Raw genomic sequence first — 21,581 nt, forward strand, 5'->3', positions numbered from 1 at the left:
CTCCACAAGTCCAATCGTCCTACTCATTATCAGGTGGCTGGCCTCTGTTAATTAGATCAGCTCCATTACCTACAGTCACCACCAGAGGGAGCCCGGGAAGAGAACTCGCGACCCCTCTGTCAATATAACCATCTCCACTACCTTCACTAATAACCAGAGGTAGGCCAGAAAGCGAATTCACAACAGAGCTCACTACATACAGATTATACATCTACCACTAGGCGTAGCTCACTACATACAGAATATACAACCACCACTAGAGGGAGTTCATTACATACAGATTATACAGCCACCACTAGAGGGAGTTCATTACATTAACATTATACAGCCACCACTAGAGGGAGCTCACTACAAAAGGCCTGTTCTGTAGTAATGACTTCTTTCATATACTGCAGGTGCTAAACACATGGCAGCGGCAGACGGAGAGTGGTGGAGTGACCCTACAGCTCATCCAGGAACACCAGCTCTCCGAGGAACAGAAGAAAATGTAGGTCCAAACTCTAAGAGGTTCTCAGAATTTCCTACAGGGAAAAACTATATCCGATGCTCCTCTCCCCAGCGCGGCAGATGAGAGCGCTGTCCGTAAGCTACGATCATGTGTTGGAGGAGGAGACGTTCCCCTCTCTAGACACGTGTCTCCACAAATGGGAGGGTGACCTGGGTCAATGATAGGGACACACTCTAGGTGCACCGATCACCTGGAGAATGCCAGAAAGCTACTGTAGAGGTGGTACCTCGCACCCTACAGACTGTCCGAGATCTACCCCAGCTCCCCAGGTGTGTGCTGGAGGTGCGGAGACACCAACGTAGATATGTTACTTGTCTGGTGGAGGTGACATAAGGTGGAGCAGCTCTGGGACGCAATCTCCCATCTAGTGTCTCAGATTAGCCACATCCCAATGAAGATTGGGAGAGAGCAGACGCTTCTGGCCAGTGACCTGAATCTAATCCCGTACGAGTTCAGGATGGTTATTGCACATCCTTATAGATACTAGGATTAGAATCGCAGGAAAAACCCCAAATGCCCGTCACTGACTGAGATCGGGGCATTGGTGAATGACCATTGTCTATCAGAGAAGATAATTGCTTCATCCACCATTAATTTAACATCATACAGTTGTGGCCAAAAGTATTGACACCCCTGCAATTCTGTCAGAGAATACTCAGTTTCTTCCTGAAAATGATTGCAAACACAAATTCCTTGGTATTATTATCTTCATTTAATTTGTCTTAAATGAAAAAACACAAAATGAATTGTCCTAAAGCCAAATTGGATATAATTCCACACCAAACATAAAAAAGAGGGTGGACAAAAGTATTGGCACTGTTCAAAAAATCATGTGATGCTTCTCTAATTTGTGTAATTAACAGCACCTGTAACTTACCTGTGGCACCTAACAGGTGTTGGCACTAACTAAATCACACTTGCAGCCAGTTGACATGGATTAAAGTTGACTCAACCGCTGTCCTGTGTCCTTGTGTGTACCACATTGAGCATGGAGAAAAGAAAGAAGACCAAAGAACTGTCTGAAGACTTGAGAAACCAAATTGTGAGGAAGCATGAGCAATCTCAAGGCTACAAGTCCATCTCCAAAGACCAGAATGTTTCTGTGTCTACCGTGCGCAGTGTCATCAAGAAGTGTAAAGCCCATGGCACTGTGGCTAACCTCCCTAGATGTGGACAGAAAAGAAAAATTGACAAGAGATTTCAACGCAAGATTGTGCGGATGTTGGATAAAGAACCTCGACTAACATCCAAACAAGTTCAAGCTGCCCTGCAGTCCGAGGGTACAGCAGTGTCAACCCGTACTATCCGTCGGCGTCTGAATGAAAAGGGACTGTATGGTAGGAGACCCAGGAAGACCCCACTTCTTACCCCGAGACATAAAAAAGCCAGGCTGGAGTTTGCCAAAACTTACCTGAAAAAGCGTAAAACGTTTTGGAAGAATGTTCTCTGGTCAAATGAGACAAAAGTAGAGCTTTTTGGGCAAAGGCATCAACATAGAGATTACAGGAGAAAAAAAGAGGCATTCAAAGAAAAGAACCCGGTCCCTACAGTCAAACATGGCGGAGGTTCCCTGATGTTTTGGGGTTGCTTTGCTGCCTCTGGCACTGGATTGCTTGACCGTGTGCATGGCATTATGAAGTCTGAAGACTACCAACAAACTTTGCAGCATAATGTAGGGCCCAGTGTGAGAAAGCTGGGTCTCCCTCAGAGGTCATGGGTCTTCCAGCAGGACAATGACCCAAAACACACTTCAAAAAGCACTAGAAAATGGTTTGAGAGAAAGCACTGGAGACTTCTAAGGTGGCCAGCAATGAGTCCAGACCTGAATCCCATAGAACACCTGTGGAGAGATCTAAAAATGGCAGTTTGGAGAAGGCACCCTTCAAATATCAGGGACCTGGAGCAGTTTGCCAAAGAAGAATGGTCTAAAATTCCAGCAGAGCATTGTAAGAAACTCATTGATGGTTACCGGAAGCGGTTGGTCGTAGTTATTTTGGCTAAAGGTTGTGCAACCAAGTATTAGGCTGAGGGTGCCAATACTTTTGTCTGGCCCTTTTTTGGAGTTTTGTGTGAAATGATCAATGTTTTGCTTCATTCTCTTTTGTGTTTTTTTTGATTTAAGACAAATTAAATGAAGATAATAATACCAAAGAATTTGTGTCTGCAATCATTTTCAGGAAGAAACTGAGTATTATCTGACAGAATTGCAGGGGTGTCAATACTTTTGGCCACAACTGTATCTCAGGAGATGGGACAGCTGCGACCATTCACACTGCACCCTGTGGCCAGATATAATAGGGCGGGTATAATGATCTGATGTCAGCGCCCCTGCCCTTCCCCCATAATATTTAGTTATGGTAAAGTTATTATTACTGTATGTTTACCTGTCGAGTGATTGTGAAAGATCTTGTAATGATGTACAGTGATTGGAGGCTGAAATTGATGCCCAAAGTCTGACTTTATAAAATTAATAAAAAATTAATGGTTAAAAAGGAGGTCGTCCGAGCGCAAGCGAAAGTTTTGCAATCCCTTGTTATGACTGCAGATGATCGGGTCGTGTCAGTGTGCTCGCTGTCAGAATTTCCCTATATCTCCGGAGTGACTGGTTGCTCACATGAAGTGCGCGCTTTGCACATTTTGCAGTTAGATACAATATAAAATTCATTTTAGACTCAGAAAAGCCCTTTAGTATACAAGGCAACACGGCACACACAGGCGGTTTTTACTGGTCATGTGACTTGATATCCGTACGTCCTGAATATCATGATACTACATACCACCAAAGTGTGCCTGATACATAGAGGGGGAGTTCATTACATACAGGTCATACAGCCACCACTAGGGGGAGCTCACTACATACAGATTATACAGTCACCACTAGGGGGAGCTCACTACCTACATATTATACAGTCACCACTAGGGGGAGCTCACTACATACATATTATACAGCCACCACTAGAGGGAGCTCACTACATACAGATTATACAGTCACCACTAGAGGGAGCTCACTACATACATATTATACAGTCACCACTAGGGGGAGCTCACTACATACATATTATACTGTCACCACTAGGGGAAGCTCACTACATACATATTATACGGTCACCACTAGGGGGAGCTCACTACATACAAATTATACAATCACCACTAGAGGGAGCTCACTACATACATATTATACAGTCACCACTAGGGGAGCTCACTACATACAGATTATACAGTCACCACTAGGGGGAGCTCACTACATACAGATTATACAGTCACCACTAGAGGGAGCTCACTACATACAGATTATACAGCCACCACTAGAGGGAGCTCACTACATACAGATTATACAGTCACCACTAGAGGGAGCTCACTACATACAGATTATACAGCCACCACTAGGGGGAGCTCACTACATACAGATTATACAGTCACCACTAGGGGGAGCTCACTACATACAGATTATACAGTCACCACTAGAGGGAGCTCACTACATACATATTATACAGTCACCACTAGGGGGAGCTCACTACATACATATTATACAGTCACCACTAGGGGGAGCTCACTACATACATATTATACAGCCACCACTAGAGGGAGCTCACTACATACAGATTATGCAGCCACTACTAGAGGGAGCTCACTACATACAGATTATACAGTCACCACTAGGGGGAGCTCACTACATACATATTATACAGCCACCACTAGAGGGAGCTCACTATATACAGATTATGCAGCCACCACTAGAGGGAGCTCACTATATACAGATTATGCAGCCACCACTAGAGGGAGCTCACTATATACAGATTATGCAGCCACCACTAGAGGGAGCTCACTACATACAGATTATACAGCCACCACTAGGGGGAGCTCACTACCTACAGATTATACAGCCACCACTAGGGGGAGCTCACTACCTACAGATTATACAGCCACCACTAGGGGGAGCTCACTACCTACAGATTATACAGCCACCACTAGGGGGAGCTCACTACATACAGATTATACAGTCACCACTAGAGGGAGCTCACTACATACATATTATACAGTCACCACTAGGGGGAGCTCACTACAAACATATTATACAGTCACCACTAGGGGGAGCTCACTACATACATATTATACAGCCACCACTAGAGGGAGCTCACTACATACAGATTATGCAGCCACTACTAGAGGGAGCTCACTACATACAGATTATACAGTCACCACTAGGGGGAGCTCACTACATACATATTATACAGCCACCACTAGAGGGAGCTCACTATATACAGATTATGCAGCCACCACTAGAGGGAGCTCACTACATACAGATTATGCAGCCACCACTAGAGGGAGCTCACTACATACAGATTATACAGTCACCACTAGGGGGAGCTCACTACATACATATTATACAGCCACCACTAGAGGGAGCTCACTACATACAGATTATGCAGCCACCACTAAAGGGAGCTCACTACCTACAGATTATACAGCCACCACTAGAGGGAGCTCACTACCTACAGATTATACAGCCACCACTAGAGGGAGCTCACTACATACAGATTATACAGTCACCACTAGGGGGAGCTCACTACCTACAGATTATACAGTCACCACTAGGGGGAGCTCACTACCTACAGATTATACAGCCACCACTAGGGGGAGCTCACTACGTACAGATTATACAGCCACCACTAGAGGGAGCTCACTACCTACAGATTATACAGCCACCACTAGAGGGAGCTCACTACCTACAGATTATACAGCCACCACTAGGGGGAGCTCACTACATACAGATTATACAGTCACCACTAGGGGGAGCTCACTACCTACAGATTATACAGTCACCACTAGGGGGAGCTCACTACCTACAGATTATACAGCCACCACTAGGGGGAGCTCACTACGTACAGATTATACAGCCACCACTAGAGGGAGCTCACTACCTACAGATTATACAGCCACCACTAGGGGGAGCTCACTACATACAGATTATACAGCCACCACTAGGGGGAGCTCACTACATACAGATTATACAGCCACCACTAGGGGGAGCTCACTACATACAGATTATACTGTCACCATTAGAGGGAGCTCACTACATACATATTATACAGTCACCACTAGGGGGAGCTCACTACATACATATTATACAGTCACCACTAGGGGGAGCTCACTACATACATATTATACAGCCACCACTAGAGGGAGCTCACTACATACAGATTATACAGCCACCACTAGAGGGCGCTCACTACATACAGATTATGCAGCCACTACTAGAGGGAGCTCACTATATACAGATTATACAGTCACCACTAGGGGGAGCTCACTACATACATATTATACAGCCACCACTAGAGGGAGCTCACTATATAGATTATGCAGCCACCACTAGAGGGAGCTCACTATATACAGATTATGCAGCCACCACTAGAGGGAGCTCACTACATACAGATTATGCAGCTACCACTAGAGGGAGCTCACTACCTACAGATTATACAGCCACCACTAGAGGGAGCTCACTACCTACAGATTATACAGCCACCACTAGGGGGAGCTCACTACCTACAGATTATACAGCCACCACTAGGGGGAGCTCACTACATACAGATTATACAGTCACCACTAGAGGGAGCTCACTACATACATATTATACAGTCACCACTAGGGGGAGCTCACTACATACATATTATACAGTCACCACTAGGGGGAGCTCACTACATACATATTATACAGCCATCACTAGAGGGAGCTCACTACATACAGATTATGCAGCCACTACTAGAGGGAGCTCACTACATACAGATTATACAGTCACCACTAGGGGGAGCTCACTACATACATATTATACAGCCACCACTAGAGGGAGCTCACTATATACAGATTATGCAGCCACCACTAGAGGGAGCTCACTACATACAGATTATGCAGCCACCACTAGAGGGAGCTCACTACATACAGATTATACAGTCACCACTAGGGGGAGCTCACTACATACATATTATACAGCCACCACCAGAGGGAGCTCACTACATACAGATTATGCAGCCACCACTAGAGGGAGCTCACTACCTACAGATTATACAGCCACCACTAGAGGGAGCTCACTACCTACAGATTATACAGCCACCACTAGGGGGAGCTCACTACATACAGATTATACAGCCACCACTAGAGGGAGCTCACTACCTACAGATTATACAGCCACCACTAGGGGAAGCTCACTACATACAGATTATACAGCCACCACTAGGGGGAGCTCACTACATACAGATTATACAGTCACCACTAGAGGGAGCTCACTACATACAGATTATACAGCCACCACTAGAGGGAGCTCACTACATACAGATTATACAGCCACCACTAGGGGGAGCTCACTACATACAGATTATACAGCCACCACTAGGGGGAGCTCACTACATACAGATTATACAGTCACCACTAGAGGGAGCTCACTACATACAGATTATACAGCCACCTCTAGAGGGAGCTCACTACATACAAATTATACAGCCACCACTAGAGGGAGCTCACTACTGACAGATTAAACAGCCACCACTAGGGGGAGCTCACTACATGCAGATTATATTGTGACCACTCGTGGGAGCTCGCTCTATGTGGATTTCCACTGCCACCATGGGATTTCGCAGTATATTTTAATTTAATTAGAAGCGAATATGTGTAATTCTTAGATTATGGTTATAGTCTATTGACTTGCAAATCGGGACTTGTTTTTGTCATCCTAGCTGTGCCCAGTAGGTGGCAGTGACGCCCTTCTGGCTGTAATGACCCTTACTGACAGGCTGCACTGAGTCTAGAGCGCGGCTCCTGACTTACAGTACTGAGATTGTGCCGAGATTACAGCTGGCGGCCATTCCTAGTTATCCAGATGTCGGTTTGGGGTCTAATTATCCATTTTCTTTTCCTTTCCCAGATACTTGAACATGCAGAGTCTGTACGAGACCTTATCCTACTCAGGCCCTGAAAGATGGAGCCACAGAAAGATGCTTCCCGCCATCCTCCCGGGACTGGAGAGGTAAATGATTGGTATTTTGTTTCGGATTGTCTGGTGTCACTGAGTAGCAGCAGAGGCCATATATGTGAATGTGCATTGTTTCTGCAAGTATTCACACTAAATCTGAAGTTTGGCAGTTTTATACGGCAATAAGTTCATATACTGCTAGTTACTTATATCAATTTCGGGACCGGGGGTCTCCTGACCTAAACTCATCGGTCTCACCAGTGATTATGAGGCTGGTGACCTCAGACCAGGAGGCCGGCGGTTGGTCCGTACACCGCACTGTGCAGAGGGTCAATATCTGCGGGATTACACATTTTTTTAGGTTGTGTTTTCTGGGTGGATCCACGCACTAGATCCTGTATGATTTCCATATGGCTTATCTCTGCTGATGTTTCCGCAGCTTCTTGCAGCACCTGTCGATCAGTAGTGTGGGCCGAGAGCCGCTCCCTAGAACACATCTGTCAGCGCTGCTTCAACATGCGGACCCCTTAGCCGGGAGCGAAGCACAAAACGACAAGGTGACAACCGCTTCACCTCACGGAAGTCAAGAAAACCTCATTTGTTAATGGGGAACTCTTCAAAACCCATTAATGTGGCATTTTCACTGCAGTGTTGCAGTCATTAATAGGCCTTATTCCAGAATGTTGTTCAGTAGTGGGCTTCATGGGAGGTTGTGCGCCTGGGGGTCTGGCAGGAATGGTGTTTTCCCATGTGTTCTTTCCTGATCTTTGTCGTATGAGCTATGGTTGCCTGAATGGGATCCTGAGTGACTGTCATAGTGGTAAAAAATTTTATTAAGTGGGATCCCGAGTGACCGTGGTGGGGACGGTCACTATTCACAGGCTTTTTCCCCTGTCAATGAGATTGTTATAGTGGTAAAAAATGGGATCCCAAGTGACCGTGATGGGGACAATCGGTAGTCACCATTGTTCTCCCCTGTCAGTGAGATTGTTATAGTGGTAAAAAATGGCATCCCAAGTGACCGTGATGGGGACTGTGGCTAGTCACCATTGTTTTCCCCTATCAATGAAATTGTTATAGTGGTAAAAAAATGAGATCCTGAGTGACTGTGATGGGGATGATCGCTAGTCACGGGTGTTTTCCCCTGTCAATAAGATTGTTATAGTGGTAAAAAATGGGATCCCAAGTGACTGTGATGGTGACTGTCGCTAGTCACCATTGTTTTCCCTTGTCAATGGGATTGTTATAGTGGTAAAAAATGGGATCCCGAGTGACCATATGGGGATGGCCACTAATTACGATGTTTTCCCTTGACCGTCTGCTAATATTTTGCCAATATATGAGCCCTTCAGTATGTTGCTGCAATAAATGCCTGACATTGCTGTTTTGTCTTGTAGGTGGCTATAAACATCATATCTGGGCTACCGGGAAGTCATTGCAATGAGCTGTGCGATTTTCTGGTGTCCTTCCAAAAGGAGTACGGCAGGTAAGTCATCTCACTGCAGGTTGTGCCCCAAACAACCCGTAACTTACAATCGTGCGTTTTATTCCTCCAGTCACCTCCTGAGCTGCACTCACAATTCTTCAGGCTGCTACTATTCTTCTGTAATCTGCTGTACTCTGGACCTTCAGATTCTGCCAGGCTGAATTCTGAGTGCAGCTCTGGATGTCAGTGGAGCTTGGTCTGCGCACCTCCTTGTTGTGTCATACGTCACTTATTGGGTTATGCTGCTTCCATGACTTCTGTTTTTCTGTCACTCACGTTTGCTACGCAGCCTGAGTTATTGATCCTGCTGACTGTTTGCTTCCCTCCAGGTGGATGGTGTACCGGCAGCCCACAGACGGCACTGACGATTTCACCAAAGCACAATTCCAGCGGTTCCTTTCCAGCATCCTTGAAGCACAGCGTAACCGCAGCGCCCGCCAGGCCGTCTATTCCAGGAAGAAGATGAGAGTCATTGCTGCTCTGGAGGGGTGAGGAGGATGAGAGTAATCGTCTCCATACTGGCTGCCTGCCGAGCCGGTGTGAGCTGCAGTATAAAGCATAGAGGACAAAGCGTGGAGCTCCATAGACAACAGACGAATAAGCTCTGCAGTGATGTTCTGGATTGGCCACACGTGGTGCATCCTGACGTTCTCCAGCATATCCATAGACAAAGTGCTGCCAAGAATATGTGGTTTTTACTGCATTTTGATGGGGCTTTTCAGAATGGGGGGTCCTATTGCTGGACCCCACTGATCTGAGCATAAGCCCCTCTTATCTGTGCATGGATGATGTTAGTACTAAAGCTGGAGTCACACATAGCGACTTACCAGCGATACCGACACCGATATCAAGGTGTCAGGATCGCTGGTAAGTCGCTATGTGATCGCTGGTGAGCTGTCACACAGACAGCTTCACCAGTGATTAGCACAGCGATGCCGAGCGCCCGGCATCGCTGGCCATCCCTGTAAAAAATAGAATTAAAATAAAAAATATTGTTATTCTTACCTTCCGACGTCCCGCGCAGCCTTCCCGCCTCTCTCCACGCTCCGGTCCCAGTAATCCTTTGCGAGAATGACCACGAGACATCACGGTCTCGTGGGAGCGCGAAGTCTCGCGGTCATTCGTGCAAAGGATCACTGGGACCGGAGCATGGAGAGAGGAATGCTGCGCGGGACGTCGGAAGGTGAGAATAACAATATTTTTTATTTTAATTCTATTTTTTACAGCTGATCGCTGGTCTCCCACCTGTCACACGCAGCGATGAATGCTGGCCAGCGGGAGACCAGCGACGAAAAATATGTCCAGAGGTTTCTTACAGCGATCAGCGATACCGGCAGGGGGGCCGCTCGCTGATCGCTGTCACACACAGCGATCTCGCTGGTGAGATCGCTGTTACGTCACAAAAGTTGTGACTCAGCAGCGATATTGCTAGCAAGATTGCTATGTGTGACTCCCGCTTACCACTTTACGAGTGCAAAGCAGAGTTAGCTGCAGCAGACCCCCTGCTCCTCCCAATCCCCCAGTGTAATATGCATCTGCTTCACCCTCATGTCTGCTGTCAAGAATTACTGATGACTGCGGCTGTAGACGCATATGGGGGCATACATCGGCATATGGGGGGCATACATCGGCACACAGGGCGTGCATTGGCATATGGGGGCGTGCATCGGCATATGAGGGCATGCGTTGGCACATGGGGGCATGCGTTGGCACATGGGGACGTACATTGGCATATGGGGGCATACGTCGGCACATGGGTGGCGTGCGTCGGCTCATGGGGGGCGTGCGTCGGCTCATGGGGGGGCGTGCGTCGGCTGGGGGGGCGTGCGTCGGCTCATGGGGGGGCGTGCGTCGGCTCATGGGGGGGCGTGCGTCGGCTCATGGGGGGCGTGCGTCGGCACATGGGGGCATGCGTCGGCTCATGTGCCATCATTAACGAGGGATAGGGGCCATTGCACCGCTGAGACTACAGGAAGCCTACGGGCAGCACAAAGAAAATCCAGCTTCTGTGGGAACTTGTTCCTCGGCATTTTATCTTTCTTGTCATTACAGCTTCTATTCTTCTGAGGGACAGCACAGCTTATTACAGCTTATCTGTCACCAGATATTACTAAGTATATCTTAGACCTGATGAGGCTGTCGATTTACTTTGATACTTGTCAGAACGGCTGTATGATCATTTTTGAAAGTTTAACGCAATCGCTGCTCCCTACTGTGATGAACGGCTCCTCACTGTCCCTCCTCACTGCTGCTGTTGAATCTGTATCCTACCTACCCTGACTGCCCCCCATTGCTTCCCTCCCTGCTGCTGCTGAATCTCCTTCCACCTACCCTTCATCATCCTTCCTGCTGCTGAATGTTTTTTTCCCCTAGCCTGAGCAACATGTCCTCAGTGTCCCTCTTCCCTGCTCCTTCCTTGACTGATTGACATCTTTTCCCTGCCACCACCGCTGCTATTGAAGCTTCATCTACTTAGGCTGACTGGCGACTCCTCAGAGCTCCTCCTCCCTGCTGATGCTGATTCTCCCATCCACCTAACTTGATTAGCAACTCCTCAGTGTGCCTCCTGCCTGCTGCGGTTGAATCTTCCTCCATCTAATCTGACACGAGCCTCCTTTTCTTGTGATTGCCATAAATTCCAGTGGTCGGCCCCCACTGATCTTACATCTAGCACCGATTCACCACCACTTTCATGCTCGGGAGCCGTGCTCGGTCCAGGTCTAATCACATTAAGGGTGAATCACAGCAGGAGCGCGTTGGTCGCCGAGCCGCATTGTCAGCTTTCTGATAATGAGGTCCATGAGACATTATCAGCCTTGTGTTTAATCTGCAGCTGTAGAATTTGAGTTCATTTACTAATAAAGGCAAGTGGAATCCGATGAGGCTGGATTACGCCGTTTTTGCCATTTACACTGATACATTGTACCAGACTATATCATGACGGAGAGATCTGCACTGATACACTGTAACAGACCATAAGGACAGAGAGATCTGCGCTGATACACTGTAACAGACCATCAGGACAGGAGAGATCTGCGCTGATACACTGTAACAGACTATCAGGACAGGCGAGATCTGCGCTGATGCACTGTAACAGACCATCAGGACGGGAGAGATATTAGGCAGTGCCTACACTGGATACCATAGTACATGTCTGCGGTATCATTATATCGCGGTGTTTGGTCCTACATGTGTCTGCAGGGGGCTGATCACAGCGGACCCTCGCCTGTGGTCTGTGCTTCCCACGCTGAGCTCTGCGGCCGCTGACAGCTCTTCTTAAGCTCAGTTATCACCTTCTCGTCTCCGCTCTTTTCCTTCTCCAGATACGCAGATGTGATTGATGTAGTGCAGGCCGTGCACACTCACCCTGACCCTCTCATCAAGTCGTCCTTCGTCATTGGCGCTGTCACCGCTTGTGTGGATCCTCTGGGCTGCATCATGGAGCACAGGTGGGTGCGACTCCTGCATGTGTCGGGGGCCTCTTTCCTGCGTGTGTCGGGGGCCTCTTTCCTGCGTGTGTCGGGGGCCTCTTTCCTGCGTGTGTCGGGGGCCTCTTTCCTGCGTGTGTCGGGGGCCTCTTTCCTGCGTGTGTCGGGGGCCTCTTTCCTGCGTGTGTTTGTGGGCCTTTTTCCTGCGTGTGTTGGGGGCCTTTTTCCTGCATGTCTCGGGGGCCTTTTTCCTGCGTTTTTCGGGGGCCTCTTTCCTGCGTGTGTCCGGGGCCTCCTTTCCTGCGTGTGTCGGGGGCCTCCTTTCCTGCGTGTGTTGGGGGCCTCTTTCCTGCGTGTGTCGGGGGCCTCTTTCCTGCGTGTGTCGGGGGCCTCTTTCCTGCGTGTGTCGGGGGCCTCTTTCCTGCGTGTGTCGGGGGCCTCTTTCCTGCGTGTGTCGGTGGGCCTTTTTCCTGCGTGTGTCGGTGGGCCTTTTTCCTGCGTGTGTCGGTGGGCCTTTTTCCTGCGTGTGTCGGTGGGCCTTTTTCCTGCGTGTGTCGGTGGGCCTTTTTCCTGCGTGTGTCGGGAGCCTTTTTCCTGCGTGTGTCGGGGGCCTCTTTCCTGCGTGTGTCGGGGGCCTCTTTCCTGCGTGTGTCGGGGGCCTCTTTCCTGCGTGTGTCGGGGGCCTCTTTCCTGCGTGTGTCGGGGGCCTCTTTCCTGCGTGTGTCGGTGGGCCTCTTTCCTGAGTGTTTCGGGGGCCTTTTTCCTGCGTGTTTCGGGGGCCTTTTTCCTGCGTGCGTCGGGGGCCTCTTTCCTGCGTGCGTCGGGGGCCTCTTTCCTGCGTGCGTCGGGGGCCTCTTTCCTGCGTGCGTCGGGGGCCTCTTTCCTGCGTGCGTCGGGGGGGCCTCTTTCCTGCGTGCGTCGGGGGCCCCACTTTCCTGGGTGCGTCGGGAGGGCCCACTTTCCTGGGTGCGTCGGGGGCCCCTCTTTCCTGGGTGCGTCGGGGGCCCCTCTTTCCTGGGTGCGTCGGGGGCCCCTCTTTCCTGGGTGCGTCGGGGGCCCCTCTTTCCTGGGTGCGTCGGGGGCCCCTCTTTCCTGGGTGTGTCCGGGGCCCCTCTTTCCTGCATATAGGATATGAATAAAATATTCCTGTCTTTTATTTTTAAGGTTTTATTTCCCTAAGTTCCTGGAGCAGTGTTCTCACGGTATGTATCTCATTATCTGTCAGCCGGCATATGGTGGTCTGTGGGGGTCTCACCCCTACGTTGTGTGTATTCTTCACTTACAGGTATAGTCAGCAATATTGTGTTCACCAGCCTGACATCAGAGCAAAGGCACCCGTCCCTAGGACTCGTCCAGAAGCTGCTCCGCACTGTGAACCCTGGGGCGGCATTTATTCTAGCAGAGAAGGGGGTGATCACCAGGTAATGATCCTGGAACAGAGTACCGTATATACTCGATTATAAGTCAACCCAAGTATAAGCTGAGGCACCTAATTTTGCCACAAAAAACTGGGTAAACTTATTGACTCGAGTATAAGTCAGGTATGCATTGTCCCCTCATCCCTATCCTTGTATGCATGGCTCCTTCATCCTATCCTGGTATGCATGGCTCCTTTTCCCTGTTCTTATATGCATGGCTCCTTATCCCCTATCCTTGTATGCATAGTTCCTATAAAATAAAAACATCCTACTTACCTTGCCTGCGTGCCATGCAGCATCTCGTTCAGGCGCCAGCAGCTTTTCCAGCCGAGCAATCACCTGGCCCTGTTCATTTAGGGAATGAATATTCATTTTATGCATATGGGAGTGGGAAGGCGTGAATATTCATTACTTTAATTAGCAGGACCACGTGATCACTCGGCCGGAAGAGCTGCTGGTGCCGGAACGAACGAGATGCAAAGATGGCGCACAGGGAAGGTAAGTAGGATGTGTGCTGGTGGCTGCGGCTGTCACTGTGCGCTATTACAGAGAAATTAATATTCATTTCTCTTTAGCAGCGGCACAGGCTTTAGCCACAGCTTCCAGCTCCTGCCTCTGTAACCCGCTGCTCCACCGCTGCCCCCTCTCCGCTGGCTCCTGCCTCTGAGACCCACGGCTCCGCCGCTCCCCTCTCCCCCGACGGCTCCTGCCTCTGTGACCCACTGCTCCTCAACTCCCATTCCCCAGACGACTCCTGCCTCTGACCTGCTGCTCCCCCTCCCCTTCCAGCTCCTGTCTCTGTGACTCGTTGCTCCGCCGCTCCCCCTCCCCCGCCGGCTCCTGCCTCTGTGACCCGCTGCTTCCCCTCTCCCGCCGGCTCCTGCCTCTGTGACCCGCTGCTCCCCCTCCCCGCTGGCTCCTGCCTCTGTGACCCGCTGCTCCCACTCCCCGCCGGCTCCTGCCTCTGTGACTCGCTGCTCCCCCGTCGGCTCCTGCCTCTGTGACTCGCTGCTCCCCCGTCGGCTCCTGCCTCTGTGACTCGCTGCTCCCCCGTCGGCTCCTGCCTCTGTGACTCGCTGCTCCCCCGTCGGCTCCTGCCTCTGTGACTCGCTGCTCCCCGCCGGCTCCTGCCTCTGTGACTCGCTGCTCCGCCACTCCCCCTCCACCACAGGCTCCTGCCTCCTATGACCCGCTGCTCTGCCGCTCCCTCCCCTCCGTCTTTCTAGGACAATGACTCGTGTATAAGCAGAGGGGGGAGTTTTCAGCACAAAAAAATGTGCTGAAAAACTCTGCTTATACACGAGTATATACGATATATTGTAAGAGGCCTTCTACAAATACCGAACCCTGGGAACAGGTAATTCTACTTACCATGTACCGATGTAGCAGAGCTGAGCTGGTTATCAGTTTCCTGTGTGTTACAATAACCCTGCAGCTTTCAGAAGGGAAATGGTCAACACTCAACAATAATGAACCTGTATCTGATTCCCTGCAGGAATGAGGACATTGAGCTCGTCCTATCAGAAAGCAACTTTTCCAGTATTCAAATGCTGAGGACGCGATATTTGATGTATCCGGGCTGGTGAGTCTCTTTAACTTTTGCAAAACCTTCTTTTTGTTTGTCTCCAGCAGTGCAATGGATTGTCATCGACGATACTTCAGATTCATGGCATTAAAGGAATCCTCAAGGTATAACTGATATTTCCAGAGCAGGTCCTCAGGGGCAGAGCCAAACACTAGAACTCCTCCCCCGAGCAGCCTCCCCATATTTTTTCTTTTAGTTGCCACCTTCAGATACAGAAGAACTACAGGTCAGCTAATAATGCAATTATTCTTATATCCCCCCACTAAATTATGGCAGCCCTGAACAAATAACCCTACACAGTGCTGCAGGAAAGCAGTGTGAGTACTCCTACAAGCCTCTGGGCTCAGGATGAGTGGGAAAAAAACAGATATTTCACTGAGCCATTGTACTACACATTCACCCATGGATCACCCATGGATACAATCTGGCTGAGAGCCGTCCGCCTCCTCAGGATTTATGATAATGCCTCTGGGGCCGGGTAATTGTGCTGCAGACGCGGCGGCCGCTGCTGATACTCTTTTCTATTGGATTAGACTTCTCTTCTAATAGACTCGCAGGCCGTACATTCCCAGGAGAGAAACCTTCCCGGATTTGTCTACATGGATGAACTTGATCCCTGACAGATCCTTCTTGAGACGCTCTGAGGATTCAAAAGTTCTATTAGTTAACAAAGAAAAACAAATTTTATGAAGAAAATGCCCTCTGTGTAGTGGAGCAACAGGTTGTTTTTTTTTTTCTTTTTTTGAATTTTAGGTATGATGGGAAATTTTCTACAGGAGCAGTCTCACCAAAGGTGGATCGTGTCAGTCTGTGGTTCAGTCGTCCGTTGGAGAAGGCCCGATTCATGACCAGGTGCAAAAGTGAGTAATAGTATAAAGAGATGCCCTGATTATTTTACCCAGAGTCTCCTCATCATGCCTCATGATTGAGTCCTGCAGGGTCCATAGTCTATAAGAGTTGTCCCCTGCTGAATAATGAGTAGCATCTAGGAGGGCGCATGGAAAGAGACAACTGTTTCAGGTGAGGGTTACCAGGAGGAATGGGGCGGGGTGTGCCAGGAGGAATAGGGCGGGGCATGCCAGGAGGAATAGGGCGGGGCATGCCAGGAGGAATGGGCAGGTCGTACCAGGAGAAATGAGGTGGGGCGTGCCGGGAGGAGGAGAGCTGGATATACCCAGAGGAATGGGGCGTGCCAGGAGCAATTGGGCGAGGCCTGTCAGGAGAAATGATGTTGGACTGTGCCAGAAGGGATGAGGCAGGGCATGCCAGTACCAGTGGGTTGGGGCGTGCCAGGAGGAATGGGGAGTGGCTGTGGTGTACCAGGAGGAAATGATTCGGACATGCCAGGAAGAAAAGAACGGGTTGTGCCCAGACCAGTGGATCGGAGAGTGAAGGTGGAGGGCGCGTGCCAGGAGTGATAGGTCAGGGTGTACCAGGAGGAATGGGGAGGGACGTATAAAGTTGTACTAAGAGTAGGGGGTACGTTATATCTGGAAAAGTGGCTGCAGCGTACTGTGGCCAGGTGTGGGGTTGCCAGAATGGGACTCGTCCATCACATTTTAACCTGATGGCTCAGATCTGCTCATGGTAGGGAACAATCTCATTTTCTGAATTTAGGACAATCTTCTCTTTCCTCTGCCTTATGCCTCCTCCGTCTTTGCCCTATGCTTCCTCCGTCTCCACCTTATGCCTCCTCCGTGCCCATCTTAGGTCTCCTCCGCCCCCACCTTATGCCTCCCCGTTTTATCCCTCCTCCGCCCGTCTTATGTCTCTTCCGCCAGTCTTATGTCTCTTCTGCCCGTCTTGTGCCTCCACCTCCGCCCGTCTTGTGCCTCCTCCGCCCGTCTTGTGCCGCCGACTCCCCCCATCTTGTGTCTCCGCCCATCTTGTGCCGCCTCCTCCGCCCATCTTGTGCCTCCTCCGCCCATCTTATGCCTCCTCTACACTGTGTGTTTTATTTCAGCTCTAACGTCGTCCATCAAGTCCTTCCCTTTTACAGGAAACATCTATCACATCTTGGGCAGAGTCGCCTTCACTGGTGAGCCATATTGTATGTCTCCTCTGTGTCTGCTGGTCTCCCCGGTATAGGGCTCTGGAGGGAGACCATGTCACTTACTGTCCACTTCTTTCTTACTAGACTCGGAGCAGATGGTGGACGTCTCCTATAACACAGTGAACAACTCGCTGATGCTCCTGCCAGTGGTGGATGGACCAGCGCCTCCCCCCGACCCCAGGAACGAGCGGCGCGATAACGGCATCCTCCAGCAATGTGTCCTGGTGTTCACAGGCTGCGCCCTGAGAGAGGATGACCTGAAGGACTGGCTACGGCTGTGTGCCAAGCAGGTGAGGAGGCCGGACCCCCGAAATAACCTCTACAATAGATAACCAGATACAATAATAATAATCCCGGACCCTGTGCTCACTGTCATGTAGAAACCGCAGAAAATGCCTCCAAGAACAAGAAGATCATTGTCTGTACAGGAGATCCGGAGCATCCATGTAAGACGCTGTCTGCCGCATGTCCGGCTATTGCCAGACGTGTCCCCCTCTTCTCTCTCTCTTTCTCTTTTTCTATCATGTTCTTTTATTTCTCTTTTATTTTATATTTCTCTTTTTTTGTCTATTTTTCATTTTTTCTTTTCCTCTCTGTCTTACTCTTTCTTTCTTTTTGTTTTCTTTCTATTTTACTCTTTGTATCCTTTTTTCCTTCTTTTTTTTAAATTTTCTGTCTTTTTTACCTCCACGCTACATTCTTTCTTTTCGTTTCATTTCTTTCTTTTTCTCTCTTTACTCTTTCATTTTTGCTTTATTTTTCTGTTTTCTTTCTTGATCACTGATTATTTTTCTTTCTCTTACTTTTTTTTTCCTTTTTTTGCTTTCTTTCTTGATCACTATTTATTTTTATTTTTATTTCTTTTTTGCTTTCTTTCTTTCTCTTTCTTTTTTGATATCTCTTTTTCTCTTTCTCTCACATCGATGTCTCACTCGTCTCTGGTTGTCCCCCGCAGGTGAAGCGACACTTGGATCCTCTTCCTGAGGGATATTTTTACAATGGAACCCAATTTGTGAATTTTCTTGGAGAAAAGATGGATCACCACCCACGTATCCTTGTGCATGATGATGATGGGGGTCATCCTCAGCAGACACAGGGATGGTAATCCGCCATACTGGGGCCCAGTTACCAGTTAGATCAGGACCCTACAGAATTGGCCTTTCCTGGGCGGCCACTTTCCCTTTGTCCTGTTTTGTATATGGAGGTGGTTGGGGTTTATATCGTGGCTTTCATACTAATATTGTATCTATAAGGCTAGTTTCACACTAGCGTATGGCCGAGGTGCGGAGGGCTGCGGGCTTCCTCTGTGAAGCTCCACCCCCGGTCACACCTCCTCCAATCAGCTCCGCCTTTGTCAGCATGTGGCCTGCGTACCCTGTCTTTAGCATTAGGTACGCAGGCCGTGCCGATGAATGCAGATGCCTCCGCATGCGTCTTTTTGACGTTGTGGCGAGCGCACCAAAATGCAACATGCTGCGTTTGGCGCTGGTCACCGCACCCTCAAACAGACGCATGCGGAGGCATCTGCATTCATCATCACGGCCTGCATACCTAATGCTAAAGATAGGATATGCAGGCTGCATGCCGACAGAGGCGTAGCTGACCAGAGGAGGTGTGACCGGGGCGGAGCTTCACAGAGGAAGCCCGCAGCCCTCCGCACCTCGGCCATATGCTAGCCTAAGATAGGTCATTAGTATGAGATTGTTGGGGGTCCGACACCTACCACCATCAGCCATTATCTACTCCCGCAGCTCTGCATATCATGTAGTAGCCATTCTTGGGTTAGGCAGCTCGGCTCCTATTAACTTCAATGTGATCTGAGAACATCCACTACACTGTGAACGTTGCACATCCAGCTGCGCGCAGGAGCTCCGGACCCTGATCAGTGGGGTCCCACATGTCTGCTCCCCTAATTCTTCAGTGTTTCGCCGTTATGACTCCCTAAGGACGGTCCTGATATGGAGGACCATTCGGTTACATATGGAGCATTTCCTGTCACGTTCCTCAGACTTGGCCCTTAACTCCTGGCTCTCAGTAATGGATCAGTTCATATACGATTACGTCATTGAGGCGAACAAAGAGATCGAGCGGCACAACCGGGATCTGGAGCAGCAGGAGTACTACGACGTCTTCGGGCAGAAGCTGTGAGCGCTGCGCCGTCGCCTTGATGTAGCGTTCTCTATCCCGGGCCATTAGTAAAGTGACGGCAGAGCCACAATGACCATCTGTGAGCCGCTTCTCCCTCCTGTTTTATGCCATTAGTCTTCTCCTACAATCTGCTTTATGTCCAGGGAGGGACGGGGGAGCTGGTAAATCAGTGTGCACCTTATGTGTTGCATCTGTTCACAAGAGCGCAGCAGCCATGAGCCGTTGTAATGGGCCACTTAGCCACCGGTTCAGGTCGTGTCTGCCATCTGGTTTAGCCACCGGCAGGTCACGTGAACCGATTATTAGCGAGTCAGGCATCGATAGTGAATGAAGAAACTTGTGAAATCTCCATTCACTTCTCGCATTCTGACTCCAGAAGGCTGCGCCCGGTAACGAGTGATCGTCTCCGATTGTCGGGACGCTCCGTTTTAGGCTGCAGCATTGGTCCTATCACAAGAGCTGCAATCAGCCATGACGGTGGCCACAAAGACCAGTGCTAGCCTTAATATTTGCATCAACCTCTCCTCATGCAAAAAACAATAGTGACTATATGTCTGTTGAGATTGCACAGTCACCTCCATGGAAGACGATTATTCCGGGGTCCTGCTGCCCCCTGAAGACTTATCATTATGTAAGTTTCATGTTTCAGTATTGAGGGACTTTTTTTATAAAAGGATTTTATAAGCCATTCCAAACCAGCAATAGAAGGGGAACATTTAAGTTACTTTAACTTTCTGAGCTAGGCAAACGACGGCGGTGGAGGCAGCCATGAAATGGGCGGAGCATTTACATATCACCTCATATGATTCATTCCAGATGATGCACTACATTTACTCCCCCACCATGGCTGCCTGCCGCGTGTTATTGTGGGGTGCACATTCTTAAGCATGCAGATTTTTTTGAGCCCCTGAAGCCATAGATCCAGTGAGCGAAACACTCCAATGTACCAATTATTGTGGAGCAGAGGAGGCCAGTGTGCATCCAAAATAAAAAAATGAAGCATCTGTGAAAACCTACATATCCGGTCTACAGTTCTTATGGAGACCTATATGTTTCCATGGCTCCAGACGGCAAAATAAACCTTTTTTTTTTGCCTGTGAGACAGGTGCCGCTGTCACACTAGCATAATGCAGCTGCATGGGGGAGCATTGTGACCTCTAGGGTACTCCAACAAGCAAAAAATCCAGCTGGGTCTGACTTTTTGTCATTTGCTTGTTCTGGTACTGTAGTGGACGCAAGGTTATCCCCTCTCTACCTGTATTACACTGCAGTGTAGCTGAGCAACATGACCTGTGTCATGGAAAAAGTCACGGTGAAATAAGCAACGAAAGCCACCTGTGAACATACCCTAAATCAAAAGGCGCAGTGGTGGTATGTTTGCTTTAACATATCGAAGATCTTCTAAGGAGGAGATAATTCAGAATTTCCCCTAGGTTTTACCAGACGAGTTTCTTGTCTTTCCTAAAACATGACCTGGACCATCACTTGGAGCACATAGAGCCAGGTCTACAGTCCGCTCCTCTGTTCCTCTAATGTAGCTGTTTTGCAAATTTTTTAAAGGTACACTCCATTTTATCTTTAGCTAAATGGGATGTAATTAGAGGAAGGGGTGGGTTCTACTTGCTTGGAAAAGGGGAACAATACTTTTTTGTGACACCTCCCCTAATAAAGTCACTGGAAGCCATAAATGTCCTCTGTTTAACACTACAAACTTTTTTTTTGAACCATAACCTGACACTCTTCCCCTTCATACTCCAAGCATTGCGGTATCCACGGCCTCCGTAAACATGGCCCCGTCCAGTTTGATTGTCCTGGTGACGCCTTTCTTCCTTTTTGTTATATCTGGAGCCCCGACTCCCACCATTATTACTACCACATATATACATTGAGACGTGAGATTAAAATCGTGTGTAGTGACGTAGAATTAGACTTGTTACTGATTTGTGTCTCGGGGGCCGATCGTGCTGACTTGTCAGAGAACGAGCTGCCAT

At 49.0% G+C, this 21,581-nt stretch overlaps 1 protein-coding gene across 2 annotated transcripts in view; it reads left to right on the plus strand.

Annotated features, from left to right (window-relative positions):
* Nucleotides 1-21,287, plus strand: part of DNAAF9 (dynein axonemal assembly factor 9) — an 85,569-nt gene extending 64,282 nt beyond the window's left edge. Inside the window, exons 23-37 of one of the 2 annotated variants that reach the window (XM_073586757.1) lie at nucleotides 396-487; nucleotides 7,425-7,526; nucleotides 7,912-8,029; nucleotides 8,870-8,958; nucleotides 9,288-9,446; nucleotides 12,282-12,407; nucleotides 13,551-13,588; nucleotides 13,672-13,807; nucleotides 15,300-15,386; nucleotides 16,143-16,249; nucleotides 17,353-17,427; nucleotides 17,527-17,732; nucleotides 17,823-17,888; nucleotides 18,398-18,491; nucleotides 19,478-21,287. In XM_073586757.1, coding sequence (XP_073442858.1) covers nucleotides 396-487; nucleotides 7,425-7,526; nucleotides 7,912-8,029; nucleotides 8,870-8,958; nucleotides 9,288-9,446; nucleotides 12,282-12,407; nucleotides 13,551-13,588; nucleotides 13,672-13,807; nucleotides 15,300-15,386; nucleotides 16,143-16,249; nucleotides 17,353-17,427; nucleotides 17,527-17,732; nucleotides 17,823-17,888; nucleotides 18,398-18,491; nucleotides 19,478-19,590 — 1,608 coding nt within the window. In that variant the 3' untranslated portion in view covers nucleotides 19,591-21,287. Of the gene's footprint in view, nucleotides 1-395; nucleotides 488-7,424; nucleotides 7,527-7,911; nucleotides 8,030-8,869; nucleotides 8,959-9,287; nucleotides 9,447-12,281; nucleotides 12,408-13,550; nucleotides 13,589-13,671; nucleotides 13,808-15,299; nucleotides 15,494-16,142; nucleotides 16,250-17,352; nucleotides 17,428-17,526; nucleotides 17,733-17,822; nucleotides 17,889-18,397; nucleotides 18,492-19,477 lie in introns of those variants that run through there. The other variant, XR_012234352.1, reaches the window with a different exon arrangement.
* The last annotated feature ends 294 nt before the right edge of the window (nucleotides 21,288-21,581 follow it).

This window comes from Dendrobates tinctorius, unplaced genomic scaffold (assembly GCF_039654945.1).
Source record: "Dendrobates tinctorius isolate UK_male_01 unplaced genomic scaffold, ASM3965494v1 ptg000095l, whole genome shotgun sequence".
NCBI classification, from domain to species: Eukaryota; Metazoa; Chordata; class Amphibia; order Anura; family Dendrobatidae; genus Dendrobates; species Dendrobates tinctorius.